Source organism: Apus apus, chromosome 3 (genome assembly GCF_020740795.1).
Source record: "Apus apus isolate bApuApu2 chromosome 3, bApuApu2.pri.cur, whole genome shotgun sequence".
In the NCBI taxonomy this organism is placed as follows: Eukaryota; Metazoa; Chordata; class Aves; order Apodiformes; family Apodidae; genus Apus; species Apus apus.
This window is the reverse complement of record NC_067284.1, coordinates 27,072,165-27,091,087: the sequence shown is the minus strand read 5'-3', so window position 1 is coordinate 27,091,087 and position 18,923 is coordinate 27,072,165. Positions and strand designations below refer to the sequence as shown.

The following is an 18,923-nucleotide window of genomic DNA, read 5'->3' as shown; positions in this document are numbered from 1 at the left end:
GACATCTGCACATTATACTATAATATTTATTTTTAAATTGTGTGCATTTTTAAATTTACATGTGCCTTTTTTACCCTTATTTTCAAGTTCCTTTGCTGTACTAGTCTTCCTGTAAATAAGCAGTATGTGACCCCATTGAGTATCTTTTTTAAGAAGTGTTATGGTATTCAGGAAAGTAAGTGCTGTGCTATCTGAATGTTCATTACATGTTCATTGGTCTTGTTCTGTACTAGTACTTAGGTAAAGAATGTAGAAATAACATTACATTCTGTAATCTTTGGAACTTGACTTTGAAATTAAATTACTGTTTTGTTTTGTTTTGTCTTATCACTTCCCTTCAGGATATGTTGAAGAACACTACTAAAGGACATCCTGACAGGTTACCTCTACAGATGGCTCTTACAGAACTTGAAACACTGGCAGAGAAGTTAAATGAAAGGAAAAGGGATGCAGATCAGCGCTGTGAAATAAAGCAAATAGCAAAAGCAATGAATGAACGTTATCTGAACAAGGTTAGGGAGTAATGGTGTGTCATGGGAGAGTTAGTATATTATTAGCTTTGGGCCTTGAGCAATCTTCAGAACAGACACTGAAGAACCTGAAGTTCTCCTGTAGTGCCCAACAACATGGGGTTATTCTAGCTGTGGGTGTGAGATACGACCTCCCTCCAGGACTGAATAGGCTCACTGGTTAAACCACTATGTGCTAGAGCAGGCAACATGCTGAAATAGCAGCAGCAGTATCAGTGATCTTTGGCAGTCCATAGATAAAGCTGTTTCTTGCTCCTTTTCAAGATGTACATAAAGCCTCATGCACATCTTCTGAATTTTGAATTTAGCCTGGAACCAAGGAATTGCTCCTGTATAAAGGAAGGAACCAGTTCCTTATACCACAGTGCTTCTGACTATGGAGTAGTTCAAAATACACTGTTGAATATGTCCAACATCTTCCTTGTTTTAAGAAACATTTCAGTCTACCTCATCCATGTATTCTGATCATTCAATAGAAATGCCTTTAAAGAATGAAAGTTTTTTAAAGGCAGTAACAACTTCTTCATTTGGGTTTTGTTAGTATGCTTGTCTTATGTTCATTATACATGTTTCTTCCTTTCCCATGAAATGGGGTATATATTCTTCAATTATTGCTTTCATGAAGTTACAAATTATTATATTGGACTCATTCTGGGATGGAATTATGGGTACATGCTGAAGGAGTGCAAGGAGTATTTGTGATTCATAAAAACATGGTTTTGAGGAAAGAAAGTAGTCGACCAGAATGTACTTGTTTTAGGCTATTTGTAAAAAACAAGATACTGAATTTATTGTCATACTGAAACAGTATTTCCATTCTAAGTGCATTAGAAGACGTATTCAGAAACTTTATAGTTTTCATAACCCTGCTTCTTGAAGTGGCTGCTAATCATCTACAAATGGTTTAAGAAGTTTAATACACAGACTGTGCTTTTTAAGAGATGTTACAGGTTTCCTTTTGTTATTCTGTATAAATGGTAAAATCTTGTATCTTCTGCATGTGGGGGACAAATTGAGGTATGTGGATAGTTACTCCGAATCACGTAAGGCCCTGTGTGCCTTGTGGTTTAATAGCTTTGGAACAAGGCCAGTCAGGGTGAAACAGGCAGGTGGAGGAGGTGGATGTATGGGAAACGGGTGAGTTACAGATCATTTTGTTCTCTTGGCCACTGCGGAGGTGTAGTTGACCTGTGAGAATCAGTTCATGCTTGCACACAGTGCTGATCCTCAGACCTTGAAGGCAAATGACAGGAGCAATTTACATGCCATACATCTTTTGTGTGTGTTACCTTCTCGGCAGCCTGTGGCAACCTGCCAGCCACACTCCTCAGCTGCCTCTGTGAGCCCAGACAGACAGAGCAGGTGGGAGAACTCTTCTTCCTCCTGCTTTGGGACGGCTGGGACCATGCACAGCACCTCAGTGCTGTGAAAGAAAGAAGGGATAAGGGAAGGAAACAAAAGAAATCTTGGAAGTGATTATATTTTTCACTAGGGGACCTTTAAAGATTTTCAGATCAAATATATTTCATATTAAGATCAAGACCCCCTGCAGGTTGTATTGCTGGCAGCAGAAGTTACTGTTCCTGTAAATGAAAACGAAGTCACTAGAGAGGCTTAACTCACCTATCAAATCCACCTACAAACACTTGTATGAGGATGGCAAGTGATAACCTGTTGTTGTATTCTTTTCTTCCCCCCTCCCCCAGATGTTGGTTATACCATGTATAATGTACTATGTTGATTGTTTTTAAAACCCAGCTACTCAGCAGTGGAAACAGATACCTCATACGGACTGATGATATGGTTGAGACAGTTTACAATGATAAAGGAGAAATTATCAAAACCAAAGAACGACGAATTTTCATGTTAAATGATGTGCTGATGTGTGCAACAGTAAATGTTCGGTAAGATTTGCTTTATGTATTTAAATGATTATTCAAGCTTCAACTGGAATAAGTAACATTTCCTGAACATTTTTATTGTTTTTACCATGGCTGATGATTTCTGGCAGTAGTCATAATAAATTGATAGCTAGCATTCTTACAGTCCTCTAAATTGTCTGCTGATGTTTGGAAGTTGTAAATTTGTAAGAAAATCATGGGAGTTGGAGATTGTAGAGAAGAGTGCTCTTTAGTGTCTAGTTATTGCTGTGCATTAGTCTTCAGTGGAGTGCAGGCATGCCAACATAAGACTTTTTTTTCTCTTCTTCCTTAAATTTATTCTGTCAAACACACAAATCTGTAACTTGACATAACCCACAAATTAGAAAAACCCAACAGAACAAAAACCAAACCACAAAACTGATGTATGTAGCCAGGAAAACCTGGAACACAAAAAAAGTTCAGCAGAGGACGGATTTTTATCTCTGAGATCAAACATTGAAGGATTAAATCTGAGGTGCTTTGAAGGAAGCATTTTTTCATTGTGCCTTCAATGGTTTAGTTCGCTGTAAGTATGACTGTTACTATACCTCTGTGTATACCAAGGTCACACATCTTCAGATGTTGCTTGTGTCATAAATTGCGTGATGTGATGTTACATTCTGACAGAGAAAATGGGGACCATTAAAATCTTCCAAGAAAAGCTTTTCTTAAGTATGATATGAGTTGATATCTGAGTTTCATACTGAAGTATGAACACAGTACGTATTCTTGTAATTGTGTGAATGCTTGGTCTCCTGTTAGTGAGTGAGAAGTGCCATGGTGTAACAGCACTTCAGAAAATGAACAACCTTATGTCAATTAGGCTGTGATTCTTTTCCTTTACAAATTCTTCAGTCCTTCAGTAACACTTGCATATTTTCCCATGGTTGTTTGCAAGAAAATTGCCTTTAACTGTATTTTATCTTCTTCCATGCCGTCATTGTCTTGGATTTTCTATATTTGTCTCTGAAGTGGCCAATGTGCAGTCTGTTTTCTTTTTCCGTGTGAAAAGCTCATGATTATGCCGAATCTCTGGGTTGCTTATTAAGTCAACTGTTCTAGTTATCACAGCACTGTTGTGGATATTAACTGGTTCTGAGAAACTTCCTTTGGGATGGTAATAGGGCATGCATATATCATGGGGGTTTGCTAACTCTGAAGAAGTTTAATTACGGTTTTATTTAGCAGTTAAGGTTTGATTTCCATCTGTACATTTATATAACAGTGGGCTTTTAGAGTAGTTGAATGCACATTTAGCTTTAATAACTGATTACCTCAGGGTGTTCAGTTGCAGGTGGGGTCCACCTACAAGCTGTGTGTGTGGGTTTAGGATTCCTCCATTATTTCATGGACTGCTCCTGGATTTTTGCTGCAGAAGGAACTACCTTTGTTATGCAAAATATAATTAAGAACTGAAGGAAACTATCTGCCAGATTTCACATACGACACCTGTATCCAGCCTGGAAGTTTTTGTTGAAAATCAGCACATGCTATAGAATGTACTGCTTGCGTGATTGGCTCATGCAGGATAAGCTTTATTTCTCTTCATTTTAGCTGTATAGAAGTTAGGCATCATACCTAAGCTAAGCTTCTATTATAGCAGTGGTTTTCAGGGTGCATGCCTGCAGACTTCCTGTGGGAGCTGTAGACTTCTTCAGATGCTTTACATGTACAGATAGCTGCTCAGTATGTGTCAGCTCACTTTTCTTAACCAACTTTTGTCCAACCTGTACAGAAACAAACATCCTGGGAATGTGGGAACGATTGGTTCCAGACCAGTTTTGTGTAGCTGGTAAAAGACACTTATTTCTACAGGCTACATAATCCTCAGAAAGGTCTTTCTTCACATGTAGTCTAGATGATGGTTTGAACCAGGGTCCTAACTTTTAAGTAGCAGGAGTTGAACAGATTGGATACTATCCCTAGTGACAGAACAGCTGTGTCCTACCTAGTCTTGTTTCCTTTCTTCTAAACTAGATGAAGAGTTTATAAGTGTCTACTTAAGCTACAGCATTTGTGGGTTTCATTCATACTTGCCTTCTTATTGAATGAAAAGTATGACTGTGAGGTGAATAGGTAGCTGACTATCTGAACATCAGTGTAAACACTTAGCTACTGTTCTCGATAAATACATTTTGCTTATTTCTCCCAAACTTCTGTATTTCAGCTATGCTTTCTGTGAAGTAAACCTTTTCTTTTTAACATCTCTTGTCCTTTATAATTAATGTTTGTTATATGTTCTTGAATGTGCATAAGAGAATGAAAAAACAATGGAAAATGCCATTGCTATTCCAAGTGAGCTTCCTCAGTGTTCTCTTTCCTCTGAAATCCCTGTTGTGATACACACTTCCTTTTCCTGCAGCTGCTTATGTGGAATTGCTCTTTGAAGCCACAGCAGTTGCAAAGGTCTTCTGTAAAGAACATACAGGCTGTGGGGCTCAGCAGAAATGTTAGCTTGTCATCTCCTGAGAGGTCATGTTGCCCTTCCTGCTGCCAGTAGTCATTCAATAAGGTCCCATCATCCATACTTCACTAAATGCAGCAGTCACTTCTGTTGAGCACTATTTCAGGTACTGACCAGAAAGACAGCACAATCCAAAAGAATTGGGAAAAGATGGAGCTGTTACATCATCCTAAGCACTTGCATTAAGATTTTAAAACACAGGCTGATCTTAAAAGATGTTCATTTATGTTTTGTTATAGAAATGCAGGGACTGTTAGCAGTCCTGTGCTATTTGTACACAAGAATATCTGCACCTGAATAGCTGCTCTTTGCGCTCACAGAAAAGGTCATTCAGAAGTGTCAGCCAGGTGCATGTGTTTGTTTCAAGTTGTGCACAGTACTCAGACTGATAAACAGCAGATTTTAGAAACTAAAGTAATAAATAGGATGCCATGAAGCATAATTGCTTGTCACAGCAATAATTTGTGCATCTTCCAGCTCTTCCTATGAAAGCAGTGGTACCATGACAACTTGCCAGAGGTATTTATTGAAGTGGAGTGTACCGCTGGGACAAGTGGAAGTCATAGAATATGGCAGCAGTGAGGGCCAAGGAGAGAACTGCAGGTTTCCACCCCAGCACTCTGCTGAAAATGTCATCATTAACTCTAAGCCAAGTAAGTGACTGTTATTTACTTTTACAGGTCAAAGTCTATATTTGAATTTCAGTGAACTACTGAAAACAAAGGAAAGCATTTTGTGCATGAAGACTTGTGTAATATAAGAGTAACGTAACCTCTTTCTTTGGGAACTGAGAATCCAGAAGGTGATAGCCAGTCTCCTGCCTTGCAACTTGAATTACTTGTATTTGTTCTGGTTTGGAGTTTTATGCATGAATGTATAAAGAGTTTTAAAGCACGTGTATGGGCATGCAAAAAGGTTGTTTTGATGTGGTGTGCTAGGTGTCCCATGGTACCTGAGTGTGCATGTGTTCTTTATTCCATAGCTAAAGCAAGGAAGTTTCTCTCAATAAGGCTGACCAGCAACCCCATTGCTGTGGAGTAATAGTTTGGATGCAAGTGGTTATTGGAGGGTAGAAGTGACTTCTCTCAAGCCCATAGTACCCCACCCTTCAGTCATAGTAACAAGTGCTTCAGAAGAAAAACCTTAAATTTTGATTTTATGAATGTTTTTGAAACAATATGCCAAAAGTTAATTTCCTTCTAACCTCTTTCCAAAAATTACCTCAAGCTATCAAGTTTGCAAGTTCTTTCTGTGCTTGGTAACCCCACGTACAAACCTGCCAGCTACCCTCAAGAGATGTGAAAATTTCCAGAGTTTACTCTAGCTAGCCTTTCATATATAATGAGTTATTTTTATATCCTGTATTTTGCCTAAATAGTGTATTTTAAAGTGCATTTAATATATCTAGATTAAAATCCTTCTACATTGACTATAATTTACACCAGTTTTAATGCTAGCTCTGGGCATTATTTTACACTACATTTATTTAATATTGCTCATGAAATTCCCCACAGTTGTGCTGTAAGGAGGCATAAATATTACACTTCAGGATGGTCTGAGGTGCAGCTGCAGCATTTAATACCCCTGTATTGTCTGGGATGGGCACTGTCAGGTCTTCTTGCTCCTCCCTTTGTAATTAGCCACAGAAAATTTTTATAGGTATTACATCTTGACTTCAAGGATTACTTGATTTTGTAACTTGCTTTAAGCATGAAAGGGGTTTTTAGACAATGAGATTAAAGCTCTTACATTATCATTTACCGGCTGCTGTATTCATGACCCCAAGAGGAGTGTACATAAGATTAAAAATGGGGTCCCTCTCGGAGGTGAGTGTGGGAACAGCTTGTTGAATATTCCTACTGTGACTTTGTGCTGCAGCTTCACAGCAGATTAGACCAAATCCTTGTCCAAAGATCAGATGGGAAAGTGAAGCATTAGAGAAAGAAAAGCCTCTCACCCAGACGGTCCTGTAGAACCTACTTGAACCTCTTGGCTTTGAGGCTTTATGGCTTCATGATGTTTGGCGACAGTACCACAAGAAAATGACATTACTTTTTACATCAGTTGCAGTCTCAACCTTCAGGTTAAATGATAGTGAATAGGTAAAAGATAAACGGAACTAATGATTGTCTTGGTAAGCTCTCATTGTATTAATTCTCTGAATAAGATGGATCTAAAGATGATAATTAAAAAGGATACGAAGGACACTGGTTGTACAAATGAATAAATCTTCCCTTAGCTTTAATCAAATGTTTCTGCCAAATGATCCAACTAAGTTGAATGTAAACAATCACGGAAGAGGAAGAGCATAGCCTAGCTACTTGCATGTGCTGCTGTGTCTGTGCTAGCTGATACTGTGAATCCAGACTTGTCCAAGTTGGCCTGTATAGACAAGTTTGTATACACACCTAATTGTGTTATTCTGTAGAGTTGCCCCCTTAGTTCCAGTCTTCTTGGCTGCTAAAGATTACAGAAGTGCAGAAAGTACAGCCTTGCTGCAGAGGGAAAGGACTGGTAAGACTTCGTGCAATAGTTCACTGTTGCTTGGTGTTTTGTACCCACAAAGATGCTGCATTTTGTAGTTGATGGTGGCACAATCCTTGTCGTGGTATTCCACGTTGTTGGTGAGACTGTTCATTGTTTACTACAAATGACAAAGCACTACCAGCAAAATATTGTCGGTCTCTGCCTGAAACTGCATGGCTTCACAGTCATCATAAAGTTGTGTTTCCCAAGAACATCAAGGAACTACTGTGGTGAAATTCCAGTGACACCATAGTATATGGTTTTAATAACATGTAATGATCAAGAAAAAATTTGCAATGCTGCAGACAAAATGCTGCTTCCGTGACGTATAACCTTGTCTCATACATTATTTTCAGCTCATATTGCCAGTGTGTGGACACTGGAGATACAGAATGATGATGGTTCTGTGTAAAAATATTATGTAGTAGGGGGGTCACCCCTTCTCTTTCGGGAGGGCTGAGAAAAGTTTTGTATCTGTAGCACACCACAATCCGTAATATGAACCTATCAGATTCATATTGTCATATTACTACTGTGATTAGCAAGTCTTCTTGATGTATTGTGGTTGTGTCCTTGTGAGCATTAATGGTTATTCTTTTATCATGGCACTTTTTTCTCTGCCGAAATCCGTTTTATGAGGAAGCAGCTGTCATAAGTGTATCTCTCTATTTTACTGGCTAAATACAATTGGTGCTTTCAGTTCACTACAGTGCTGCAAGAAAGCACAGTATAGTTTAAAGATGTAAACTTTACTTTGAATGCTAGAGAGAATTAATAGCTGAATTTTAATTTAATCCATACAGGCTATGATATGCAACTGCTGAAAGGTTGAAAGGTTTTATGAGTAAGTATAAATAAAGGACATGCTTTAGTACTGTTCTAAGGAAAGCAAGGGCTGCGTGAACATGGTTTTTACTTGGCAAAATGATCAGTTTGCAGTTTTCTGCCCAGTTCTCCTTTGCATACCAGACTTTTGTCTCTGAAAACTAGAGGAGAACACATTTAGGTGATGAGTTCATGTCCTTTTTTTTTTTAAACCCTTCTTCTCTTGGCCAGAGAAACTGTGGCCTGAGGGGGCAGAGGGGAAAGCAGAAACATTTTCCTAGAGTGGATACTGGGATGCTGTTCCTGTCCTTCATATGCTTTTGCATTATTCCCCTAACACCGTGAGTAGACTACGAGCTCTTTTAGTTATGAACATGGAGAAGGATCAAAGTCTCAGCTGTTTGACAGAGTCCTTTATTTGTCTGGTTCTAATACTGTTTTCTAGTGGAGTGCAATTATAACTTGTGTTTGTGAAAACCATTTCACATTGTCAGTCTGCAGAAAAAAAATAGCATGTTTATCAGATTGCGTTTCTCTGAGCAAATCAAGCAAGGTGTCCTATTTCATGTATTTGAGTTAGTCTTGCTTCAAAGTCTGTGAGTATAAGTCTCTGGTATCCCAGCTGGATGGTTCCTGTGGAAGTAGTTGCCTTAACACTGTGTGCCAAAGAGGCCTGATGTGTTGTTTTTCTTCTGTAGAAACATTTGCAGAAAGATGCAAGATAAAGTTCTTCCCTAGTAAAATCTACATACTACTTGTGGTAAGCAATTGTTGTTCTCCTCTCCTTCCCATCTGGCCCATACACAGATGCACAGACACATTCATAGTATGAAAAAGTGGTATTAGAGTAGGAAAAAAGGAATATATTTGGCACGAAGAGGAAGTTGTATATTCTTGGTTTTTATTTGCTTGTGCTAGAAGAATTGTGTCATGCAATGGAGTTTAGCAGGAGGTATTTGAAACATGTTTTAGGTGGTTATGGGAGTATTCAACATGTTTTTATGGTAAAGTATGAAAATTACTGTAATGATAGATGAGGTTGCTAAATGGAAGAAACAAGAACTGTGATTCAAGAAAAGTACTTAAGCAAAAGCGTTGTATGTTATGGGCTGACTCCAAATGATTGAAAAGCTCCAAAGGAGACACTTTCCTTAATTGCATGTCTTCCTTATGTGATGTTAGCTAGTGAATTCTCTTCTTCCATACAGTTGTGTTGATACATGTATTGATTTCACCTCCTCTGTGTACTACTGAAATAATGGATTCAGCCTTCACATATGGCATATTGGTTTGGTTTTCCCATTCTTTTTCTCTTTTGTTTTTTTTCAGAGGTAGCTAGTTAACTCGTTTATTAGAGACACAGGGAAATGAAGCTCAAGTTAAGGGCCCCTGCATTTTAGTATTTGCTCTGTCATGGGTTTACTTGTCTGTTCATGGGTGAGCTTTGTTACTTCTGTACCTCAGTTTCCCAATGTATGAAATACGCTGAAATTTAGGTAGGGATCCTAAACACTTAAGGGGCCTCGGGCATCTAATGTGTTTGAAGGGGGTCTAGTGGCCACTTAAACATGCTCACAGGTAAATTGTTATCTTTGATAATCATGTTATCACACAGTGGAATTGAAAGAGTAATCGGAGACTACTCAAGTACAAGGTTATCGCTAACTGTTTTTTGTGAATTTTCTGTCTTTATTTGTTCTTTTAGATGCTATAAACATCTAAATTTGTTGTAATATTGCTTTTTTTGCTAATATATGCTACTTCATCCTGAATGATCTTTAGTACTTCAAGGGATTTATCTATTGGCTATTTCCTTGTTTTTTTATTTACTGGAAATTATTTTTTTCCATTGGCTTTTGAGGAGGTTTACTGCATAGCTATATCCTAGTGAATTATAATAATTCAAACAAAAAGGGAGTTAAGTTGGATTTCATTTATGGAAAGAGGGCACCAAGAGAGTAAAATGTTACCTGTCCACTTCTGATGAAAAAAAAGAGGATAGGTGAGATGGGACACTTCTCGGTAGGGCCTGCACCAACAGGACAAGGGGTAATGGTTTTAAAATAAAAGAGGGGAGATTTAGACTAGCTATAAGGAAGAAATTTTTTACAGTGAGGGTGATGAAGCACTAGAACAGGTTGCCCAGCAAGGTGGTAGATACCCCACCCCTGGAAAGGTTGGATGGGGCTCTGAGCAACCTGATCTAGTTGAAGATATCCCTGCTTACTGCAAGGGGGTTGATGACCTTTAAAGGTCCCCTCCAACCCAAACTATTCTATAATTCAATGTGGGTGAAAGAGCAGTTAATACAACTTTGGTTTTAGTATGACATATTAATATGACATATTATAAATATGCCTTCAAAAAATACAGACAATATAGTAAAGGCAAATTCGTAACTTCTTGTGCAAATGTACTATATTCATCTCCTGAAGTTGACCTTCACTTGCAAGTCATCCATCTGTACATAAAATCACTGAAAGTACATGTTTTTACTGCCCTTTAAAGGGGAATATAGGAGCAAAAGTGAAGTATACTGGGCAGAGTTTCAGTTCCTCAGACTCCTGGCGCAGGCTTTATGAGTTTGCAACACTTTCTGCAAACAGCTGATGGGTCATCAAATGTGGTTTCTGTTTCAAGATGAATGGCTGTTTGGTGTTGCATTCTGTTTGGTGTTCAGAGACAGTGACCACCCTCAGTTACCTGTCCTCTGATTCCCAGGAATAAAAAGGGTGAGCTGTACAAGTTTTTCACAGTGATTTAATTTAAGAAGACAAGGCTATAGAATCTCTGAAGAAACAAAGGGTAATAGCTAAGCATCCTGCCACTTCTGGGTGGGAAACCAGTGTCTGTCAGTGGTGTTCTGCTGCTGATCATGTTGATTAGAAGCCATACACAGCACAGCCTATTACTTAAGCAAAGAACCTTTTAATTTGAAACATATGGCTAAAGGCGGAAAGAGAAAATGAGCAAGACCTATTTGCGCTATAGAACATGCAGTGATAAGTGTAGGAGATAACAGTAAAATATAAAAACAGGTTAACATGTTTATGTCTGTGGCTGTTTTAGTGTTATTTTTTGTTGCACAGGTTTACGGTTCATAACTGAGATCAAACCTCAGCACTACTAAACCACGGCTTCTCTCCTTTTGCTGTACTCCATTTCCACTCGCTTGTGGTTTTGATTGTGGGTTTTGTTTATTGTCAAATGTAGTAGTGACTAGGCTGAAGTGTGGGTGTGATTCCTCTTTCCTGGTTTTCCTTCTGCTTGATGCATACACTTTGTGTAGGCCTCCAAGTGTTGCCAGGGAAACAGGTAGGGATGTTTGATAGACTACAGTATGCAATTGTGTCTTGCTCAGTGAAAAGACTGCTCTTCTCAAATGCAGAAGTAATGCTGCTGTGATAGCCATTGCCATCAAAGCTGGGTTGTTGGGGTTTTTTTGCTGTTTTTTCTTCATGACAAATACAGAATTGAGGAAGGAAAACAAAAAGTCAGTTCCATCATCACTTTAAGGCTGGACGATCATAATACAATGTCCAGAGTAAGCATGACTAGATATCAAGTGGCATATCAACTCTAGTATTGGTGGTAAGGTTTTAAAAAGGATGATGTGGCGTGAATTGCTAGGTGAACTGAATTTCAGCTCTGTGAAATATGTACAGAGTAATAATGTAAATCCTTATTTTAATATTTTTGAAAATGGTAATGTACTCTAAAGGAGATGTAACATGCTCATGAACGTAAACTGTTGTTAGTATATGTGAACAAAAGACCAGAGGTTTTAAATAAATCCAACTCCAAACAGCCTGTTCAGCTGAGCAAACCGGATGACATTAGGTAGTACACTTGGTAAGCAGATGTATGTTTCTAGCTTTTGGATTAGGCATAGAATAAATTAGGTGTTACACGTTTGTCTTACCCACTTAGGATGAGATTCTTCTGTTTGCCTTTCATATTCTTTATAGTGGTTATAGGGTTTTGACATTCACCTCCTATAAACTTTTTTTTTCTGTGTTGCCAGAGATCACACCCATGTTGTGACACTGTAGTAAAATGAGTAGAAACCTAGCTATAAGCAAGTAAGTATGAAGGAGGGAGGTAAGCTCCTCACAGTGTGATTTCCACATGAGTTACCTGGTGGGATCTCTAGTGTAAATCTCTGGTAGCTTGGCCAGTTTGTAATCACCTACAGACGTGTCTTGGGATCTCTGTAATACTTTCATCATTCAAATGCCTTCACATGTGTACTTTGTCTCTTGATGTCAGTGTTTATCTTCTCAGATTCAGTTCCTTTCTCACCCTTCATGCCCAAGCAGGCACAACCCCAAAGACTCTGTGGAGGGCTTCCAAGGTCCATGCTGCCCTCAGCCTTTGGGATCTGTTAGAGGAAAGGGCCATGACGCATCTTTTCTTTCACTCCAAAGGCTCTTTACTTCCAGGATATTCCTTCCTCAGGGAAACAAATCGATGAACTCAAGCTTCTCTGATCTGTACCTGCAGTCAGTAGAGTTTAAGATACCTGATCAGTGTCCTGGTTAGTGTGATGTTGAGGAGCCAGGCTGTGTAGTCCACGCTTGTCAGTGTATCAGGGCTCCAGTGTTTTTCTGTCCTGTTCCCTACTGCTTTTGCTTCTTTCTTCATCTCAGGCACAGCACTGCTGCTTATGTCAGCAGGAAAAAATCTGTATGGCTTTTTATCTGTGAAATTGGTCAGGATTAGCTGGACTTTAATATATAATCCTGAAGCTATGCTCTCAATGTGTGAGCTACTTCTCACCCTCTCAAGAGGCTTTGCGTTTCCTTGGTGTTCTTGTATAATTGTACTCACAAATGGTATAGAACTATACATTCAATACATACTCAGTATTTGCATTTGCAAGCTGTTGATTTTATCTTCACGTCGCTCATGCTGTGTGAATAAGCAGTTCTGTGGCTGGACTGCTGGTTTTGTGCAACTTGTTTCTTTGGTCTGATACAATGAGCATATAGCAAGACAGTTCTCAGCATTCCTGTAATTACCAGTTGAGACCAAGGTATTAATAACTGACAGGGAGGGTGAAGCATGTTAAAAATACTTTGACAGAATTGAGACTTGGGAGGTTTGTTTCCCAGCTCTGCTCTGTTTGTACTGGGTGGCATGTGGTACTTGTTTTTTTTGTCTGTGATTAGGACTTGCAGAACTCACACTTCTGGCATGGTGGTGAGAATAAATACATTAAAGAATTATAGAGGCTCAGATTACCAGATTCAATAATTAAGCTCATGAAGATTACCTTTAGGTGCTTACATGATTAAAGTACGATTAGACTTAATAATGTCATTTCATGTTTATAATAATGCTATTCATGCTGGCTGATGATAATGATACATCCTGACTCTATTGGTAATTAGGCTTGCTTACCATAGACTGAATTGGTTCATGGTCTAGTAATCTCAGAGATTTATTGCTTATAAATTAACACTATATACATGTTTGTGCTGCTTCTTTCTGCACTAGCTTACTAAACCTAACTTAGAGTTATGCTGTAAAGCTGTATGTGGGAGGCTGCTCAGCTTTTCATCAGTGGCTGCCAACCTCTTTTGTTTTCTGATGTTGTTCTTGACTTTATCATTTGCTTTGATTTCCAAACCTGGAGACTGATACCACTCTCTTAAGCACTTGTGTAGTTTGGATGTGAGAGTATGATGTATTTTCAGGTATACTGTAGTTGAGCTATGGTGGCTCAGATTTTTCAGGAGCATGCAGCTGTGGAGATAATGAGTTGGATTTGACATGAAAGAACAAAGAGAGGAAAGGCAGAAAGTTTGCTTTTCTCTTATCAACTTTAAATTGACCTGTGGGTCAACTGTTTAGGTCTTAAAGCAGGATTTTGGATTCACAAGACTATGGCTTTTTTTGTTTGTTTCTGGTTGTTTTTTTATGTTTTGTATTTTTTTTTCAACTGAAATTCCAACTAGCTATTAAAATGCTCTTATAAAGGAGAAATGAGGAAACATAACCCACCTACATGCTTCTCTGAGGCGTCTATGGAAACAGGAGCAGCTTGAATGAGAAAGTGGAAAGACACAAATATGAAGAGGGTGGTGCTGGGGGAGCTGTCAAGGGCTTCGCTTACATAACACAATGTGCAGGAAGCTTGTAGTTCAGCATCTAAAAGCAAAATCTCATCTGCTTTGTTACTGGCTTTAACACTCATACCATATTTCCAGAGGTGCTTGGATTTGTCAAGTTCTGTGGAAGAGAAGGTTTAAGTGCTGCAGGGGATTATCATCACTGGCCTTCCAGTGAAATCTAGGTGTTCTGGTGCAAAAGGTTTTGTAAAAGGAGAGAGAATGATACGTAGCAGTGAGCATCAGTATCAACTGGTAAGTGAGTGGTAGTGTTCCTGGTATTCCCAAAATTCATAATCTGTTTGCTAACTCTGTTTATCCATTGCTGAAATAATAGAATCATGGAATGATTTGGGTTGAAAGGGACCTTTAAAGGTCAAATGAGCAGGGAAGTGTTTAAATAGATCAGGATGGTCAGATCCCTGTCCAGCCTGACCTTGAATGTTTCCATGAATGGGGCACCTACCATCTTGCTGTGCAACCTGTTCTAGTGTTTAAGCTCACTCATTGGAAAAAAAAATCTGCCTTATGGCTAGTCTAAATCCAGCCTCTTTTAGTTTCAAACCATTAACCTTTGTCCTATCAAAACAGGCCCTTTTAAAAAGTTTGTTCTCATCTTTCTTATAGGTCCCCTTTACGTACTGAAAGACTGTCATAAGGTCTCCCCAGAGCCTTCTCTTCTCCAGGCCGAACAACCCCAACTCTCTCCACCTGTCTTCATAAGTGAGGTGCTACAGCCCTCTGATCATCTTTGTGGCCCTCCTCTGGACCTGCTCCATCAGGTCCATGTTTTTCTTGTGCTGAAGACTCAAGAGCTGAACACGGTACTCCAGGTGGGGTCTCACTAGAGCAGAGTAGAGGGTCAGAATCAGCTCCCTTGTGATGCAGCTCAGGATATGGTTGACTTTCTGGGCAGCAAGCACACACTGCTGGCTCATGTCTAGCTTTTCATCCACCAGTATCCTCAAGCACTTCTTTGCAGCACTGCTCTCAGTCCCTTCACCTCCAGCCTGTATTGATACTGAGGATTGGGCCAAACTAGGCGCAGGACTTTGCACCTGGCCTTTCTCAGCATCATGAGGTTCACATGAGCCCACTTTTTTGAGCTTATCCAAGGTCTGAATGGCATCCCATCTCTCAGTTGTATTAGCTGCACCACACAACGTGGTGTCCTCCAGGGGTAAGTACTTGCTCAGAGTCCTGTTCAATATATTAATCAATGACCTGGACAAAGGAAAAGAGTGTACCATTAGCAAGTAAGCTGATTATACAAAACTGGGAGAGGTGGCTGACACACCAGAAAGCTGTGCTGCCATCCAGTGTGACCTGGATAGGTTGGAGAGCTGGGTGGGGAGAAACCTAATGAAGTTTAATAAAGGCATCCCTCTGGGGAAGAACAACCCCATGCACCAGTACAGGTTAGGGGTTGACCTGCTGACAAGCAGCTCTGGGGAAAAAGACCTGAGAATCATGGTGGACAACAGGCTGACCATGAGCCAACAGTGTGCCCTTGCAGGCAAGAGGACCATTGCCATTCTGGGGTGCATTTAAGAGTGTGGCCAGCAGGTCTAGGGAGATTATCCTCCCCCTCTACTCTGCCCTGGTGAGGCCTCACCTGGAGTACTGTGTGCAGTGCTGGGCTCCCCAGTTCAAGAAGGACAAGGAATTTCTGGAGAAAGTCCAGCACAGGGCCACTAAGATGATTAAGGGACTGAAGCATCTGCCCTGTGAAGAAAGGCTAAGAGAGCTGGGTCTGTTTAGCTTAGAGAAAAGGAGGCCGAGGGGGGAATCTCATCAATGCTTACAAATATCTAAAGGGTGGATGTCAGGAGGATGAAGTATGACTCTTCCCATTGGTGTCTAATGACAGAACAAGGGGTGATGGTCACAAACTGGTACACAGGAGATTTAACCTGAATATGAGAAAATGTTCTACTCTGAGAGTAACAGAGCACTGAAACAGGTTGCCCAGGAAGGTTGTGGAGTCTCCGTCCCGGGAGGCATTCAAAACCTGCCTGGATCTGTTATGTGTAATCTGCTCTAGGGGATTGTGCTCTGGCAGGGGTGTTGGACTAGGTGACCCAAAGGTCCTTTCCAGCCCCTACTGTTCTGTGATACTGTGTGATTCTGTGATTTGCAAACTCACTTAGGATGCACTCAATCCCCGTCTTACGTAGTTGATGAAGATACTAAACAGTACTCGTCCCAGTACAGACCCCTGAGGACACCATGTGTCACCCATCTCCAACTAGACATTGAGCTGTTGACCACTACCCTCTGGAAGTGACCGTCAAACCAACTCCTCATCCACTGAACCATCCATCCATCAAATCCGTATCTCTCCAATTTAGAGAGAAGGATATTGTAAGGGACCATGTCAAAGGCCTTACAGAAGTCCAGATAGCTGACATCTGTAGTTCATAGATCACTTATGTATGAAAACATTTCTACTTGCACTGAAAAAATTACTTCCATTAGACCTCATTAGCGAGAATGTTTTTCATGTGTTTGACAACATCTCTTCCCTAGCACAGCTATGAGGCAGTTGTCCTGTGTCTTGCATACCAGTGTACCTGTAGGAGCAGGATCCAGCACCAAGAATAGGGGAAGAATTCCTCAACTGCAGTAGCTGAATATTGGGCGTTATTAATGGTTTCAGGTTTTCTTTCCTTAGATGAATCCTCAAGATCTTGAGGGAACAGGAAACTATTTAACTTAAGATATAATGTTGTCTCTCAGTCTCCATTCTTGTGCTTCCTTAAGGTGGGCATCTTATACTGAGCATTGGGATGCTCTCAGCCTGTGGCTACTTGATGAAAAAAAAAATCAGTAAACCATTTCCAGGACATGCAAAGTGATGTAAAAACAAAACAGTTGAACAGTTCTGACTGCCCTTAAGTAGTTTTAAATATATCACTGCTACATTGTCATAGTTTCACCTAAACAGGTTAACAGTCTCATTAAATCTGTCCAGTTTATTATTAACTCATGAAGAATTCATCTGGTATCATGATGCATTTCTTTCCAGAACACTGTACAAGCTCCTTAGGTTTAAATGTAGACTTAAATGTTGTGGAAAGGGCCTATTGTTTTTTATTATTTGTTCTGAATGCGTAATTCTAAACAAGTACCATTTTGTTATGCCTTCTTCAGACACAGCAGCTTTAAAGGTTACCTCCCACATGTATAACTTCTCCCCCCCATCCCAGGTGATTTTTAGGCTCAAGATGATGATTGAATCTTTTCCAGATCTCTTCTCGTCTTAACACTTGATGTTTTAGTATGCTGCCTGGATGTACACAGATGGCTCAGTGGGAGGAAGCGATACAAATGTGCTCAGCCTCAAAGACCAGATTTCAAATGGCAAGTTAAATTTGGGACCTACCAGCCTTTCAGAGTAGTCTGCAAATCTGGCATGTTCTTCGAACTTATCACTAATTTTGTGTTACCCATTAGTAACGCTGAAATGATAGTCAGGAAAATAGGCTTTCTCAGTTTTGGTGGTGGTTCTGACATGTTAGCATTTGTGAGCTTCCATTTTGTATAACACCTAGTCTGACTTCAGAACACAGTAGTCTTTCTAAGGACCTTGAATTTTGCTGGTGTATTGGTTCTCACTTCATGTCAGTGTCTTTTTTCAAAGCAGTTTACATTGATCTGTTGTGGTTTTGAACCATGTGGGGAAAAGGTCATTACTATAAACATACTCAAGACAGATCTTATCAAGATTAGTTACTTTTGCAGTGAAAGAGATATCCAGGAGTATATCTTTTAACAGTCACAGAATCATTTTGGTTGGAAAAGACCTTTAAGATCATCAAGTCCAACCATTAACCTCACTCTGCCAAGTCCAGTGCTAAATCGTGTTCTTAAGCACCACATCTACATGTCTTTTAAATACCACCAAGGGTGGTAACAACCACTTCCCTGGGCAGACTGTTCCAGTGTTTAACAGCCTTTTCAGTGAAGAAATTTTTCCTAATATCCATTCTAAACCTCCCCTGACACAACTTGAGGCCACTTCCTCTTGCTCTATTGCTTATTACTTTGCAGAAGAGACCAACTCCCACCTCATCACAATCTCCTTTCAGGTAGTTGTAAAGTGATAAGGTCTCCATAGCCTCCTTTTCTCCAGACTAAACAACCCCAGTTCCCTCAGATGCTCCTCATAACACTTGTGCTCTAGATGCTTCTACAGCTTCATTGACTTTCTTTGGACGCACTCCAGCATCTCAGTGACCTTCTTGTAGTGAGGTGCCCAAAACTGAACACAATAATCACAGTGCAGCCTCACCAGTGGTGAGTACAAGGGGATAATCACTTCCTGCTGGCCACACTATTCCTGGTACAAGCCAGGATGCCACTGGCCTTCTTGGCCATCTAGGCACACTGATGGCTCATATTCAGCCAGCTGTCAATCAACACCCCTAGGTCTTTCTCTCCTTGGCAGCTTTCCAGCCACTCTTCCTCAAGTCTGTAGCGTTGCATGGGGTTGTTGTGACCCAAGTGCGGGACACAACACTTGGCCTTGTTGAATTGCATA

The 18,923-nt window shown here is 40.0% G+C and overlaps 1 protein-coding gene across 4 annotated transcripts in view; it reads left to right on the top strand.

The window, feature by feature from the left end:
- Positions 1-18,923, top strand: part of ARHGEF10 (Rho guanine nucleotide exchange factor 10) — a 118,997-nt gene that overhangs the window by 51,668 nt on the left and 48,406 nt on the right. For all 4 annotated transcript variants that reach the window (XM_051615826.1, XM_051615827.1, XM_051615825.1 and 1 more), the window contains 3 exons: positions 342-512; positions 2,289-2,434; positions 5,394-5,569. In XM_051615826.1, the coding sequence (XP_051471786.1) occupies positions 342-512; positions 2,289-2,434; positions 5,394-5,569 (493 nt within the window). The remainder of the gene's footprint in view (positions 1-341; positions 513-2,288; positions 2,435-5,393; positions 5,570-18,923) is intronic.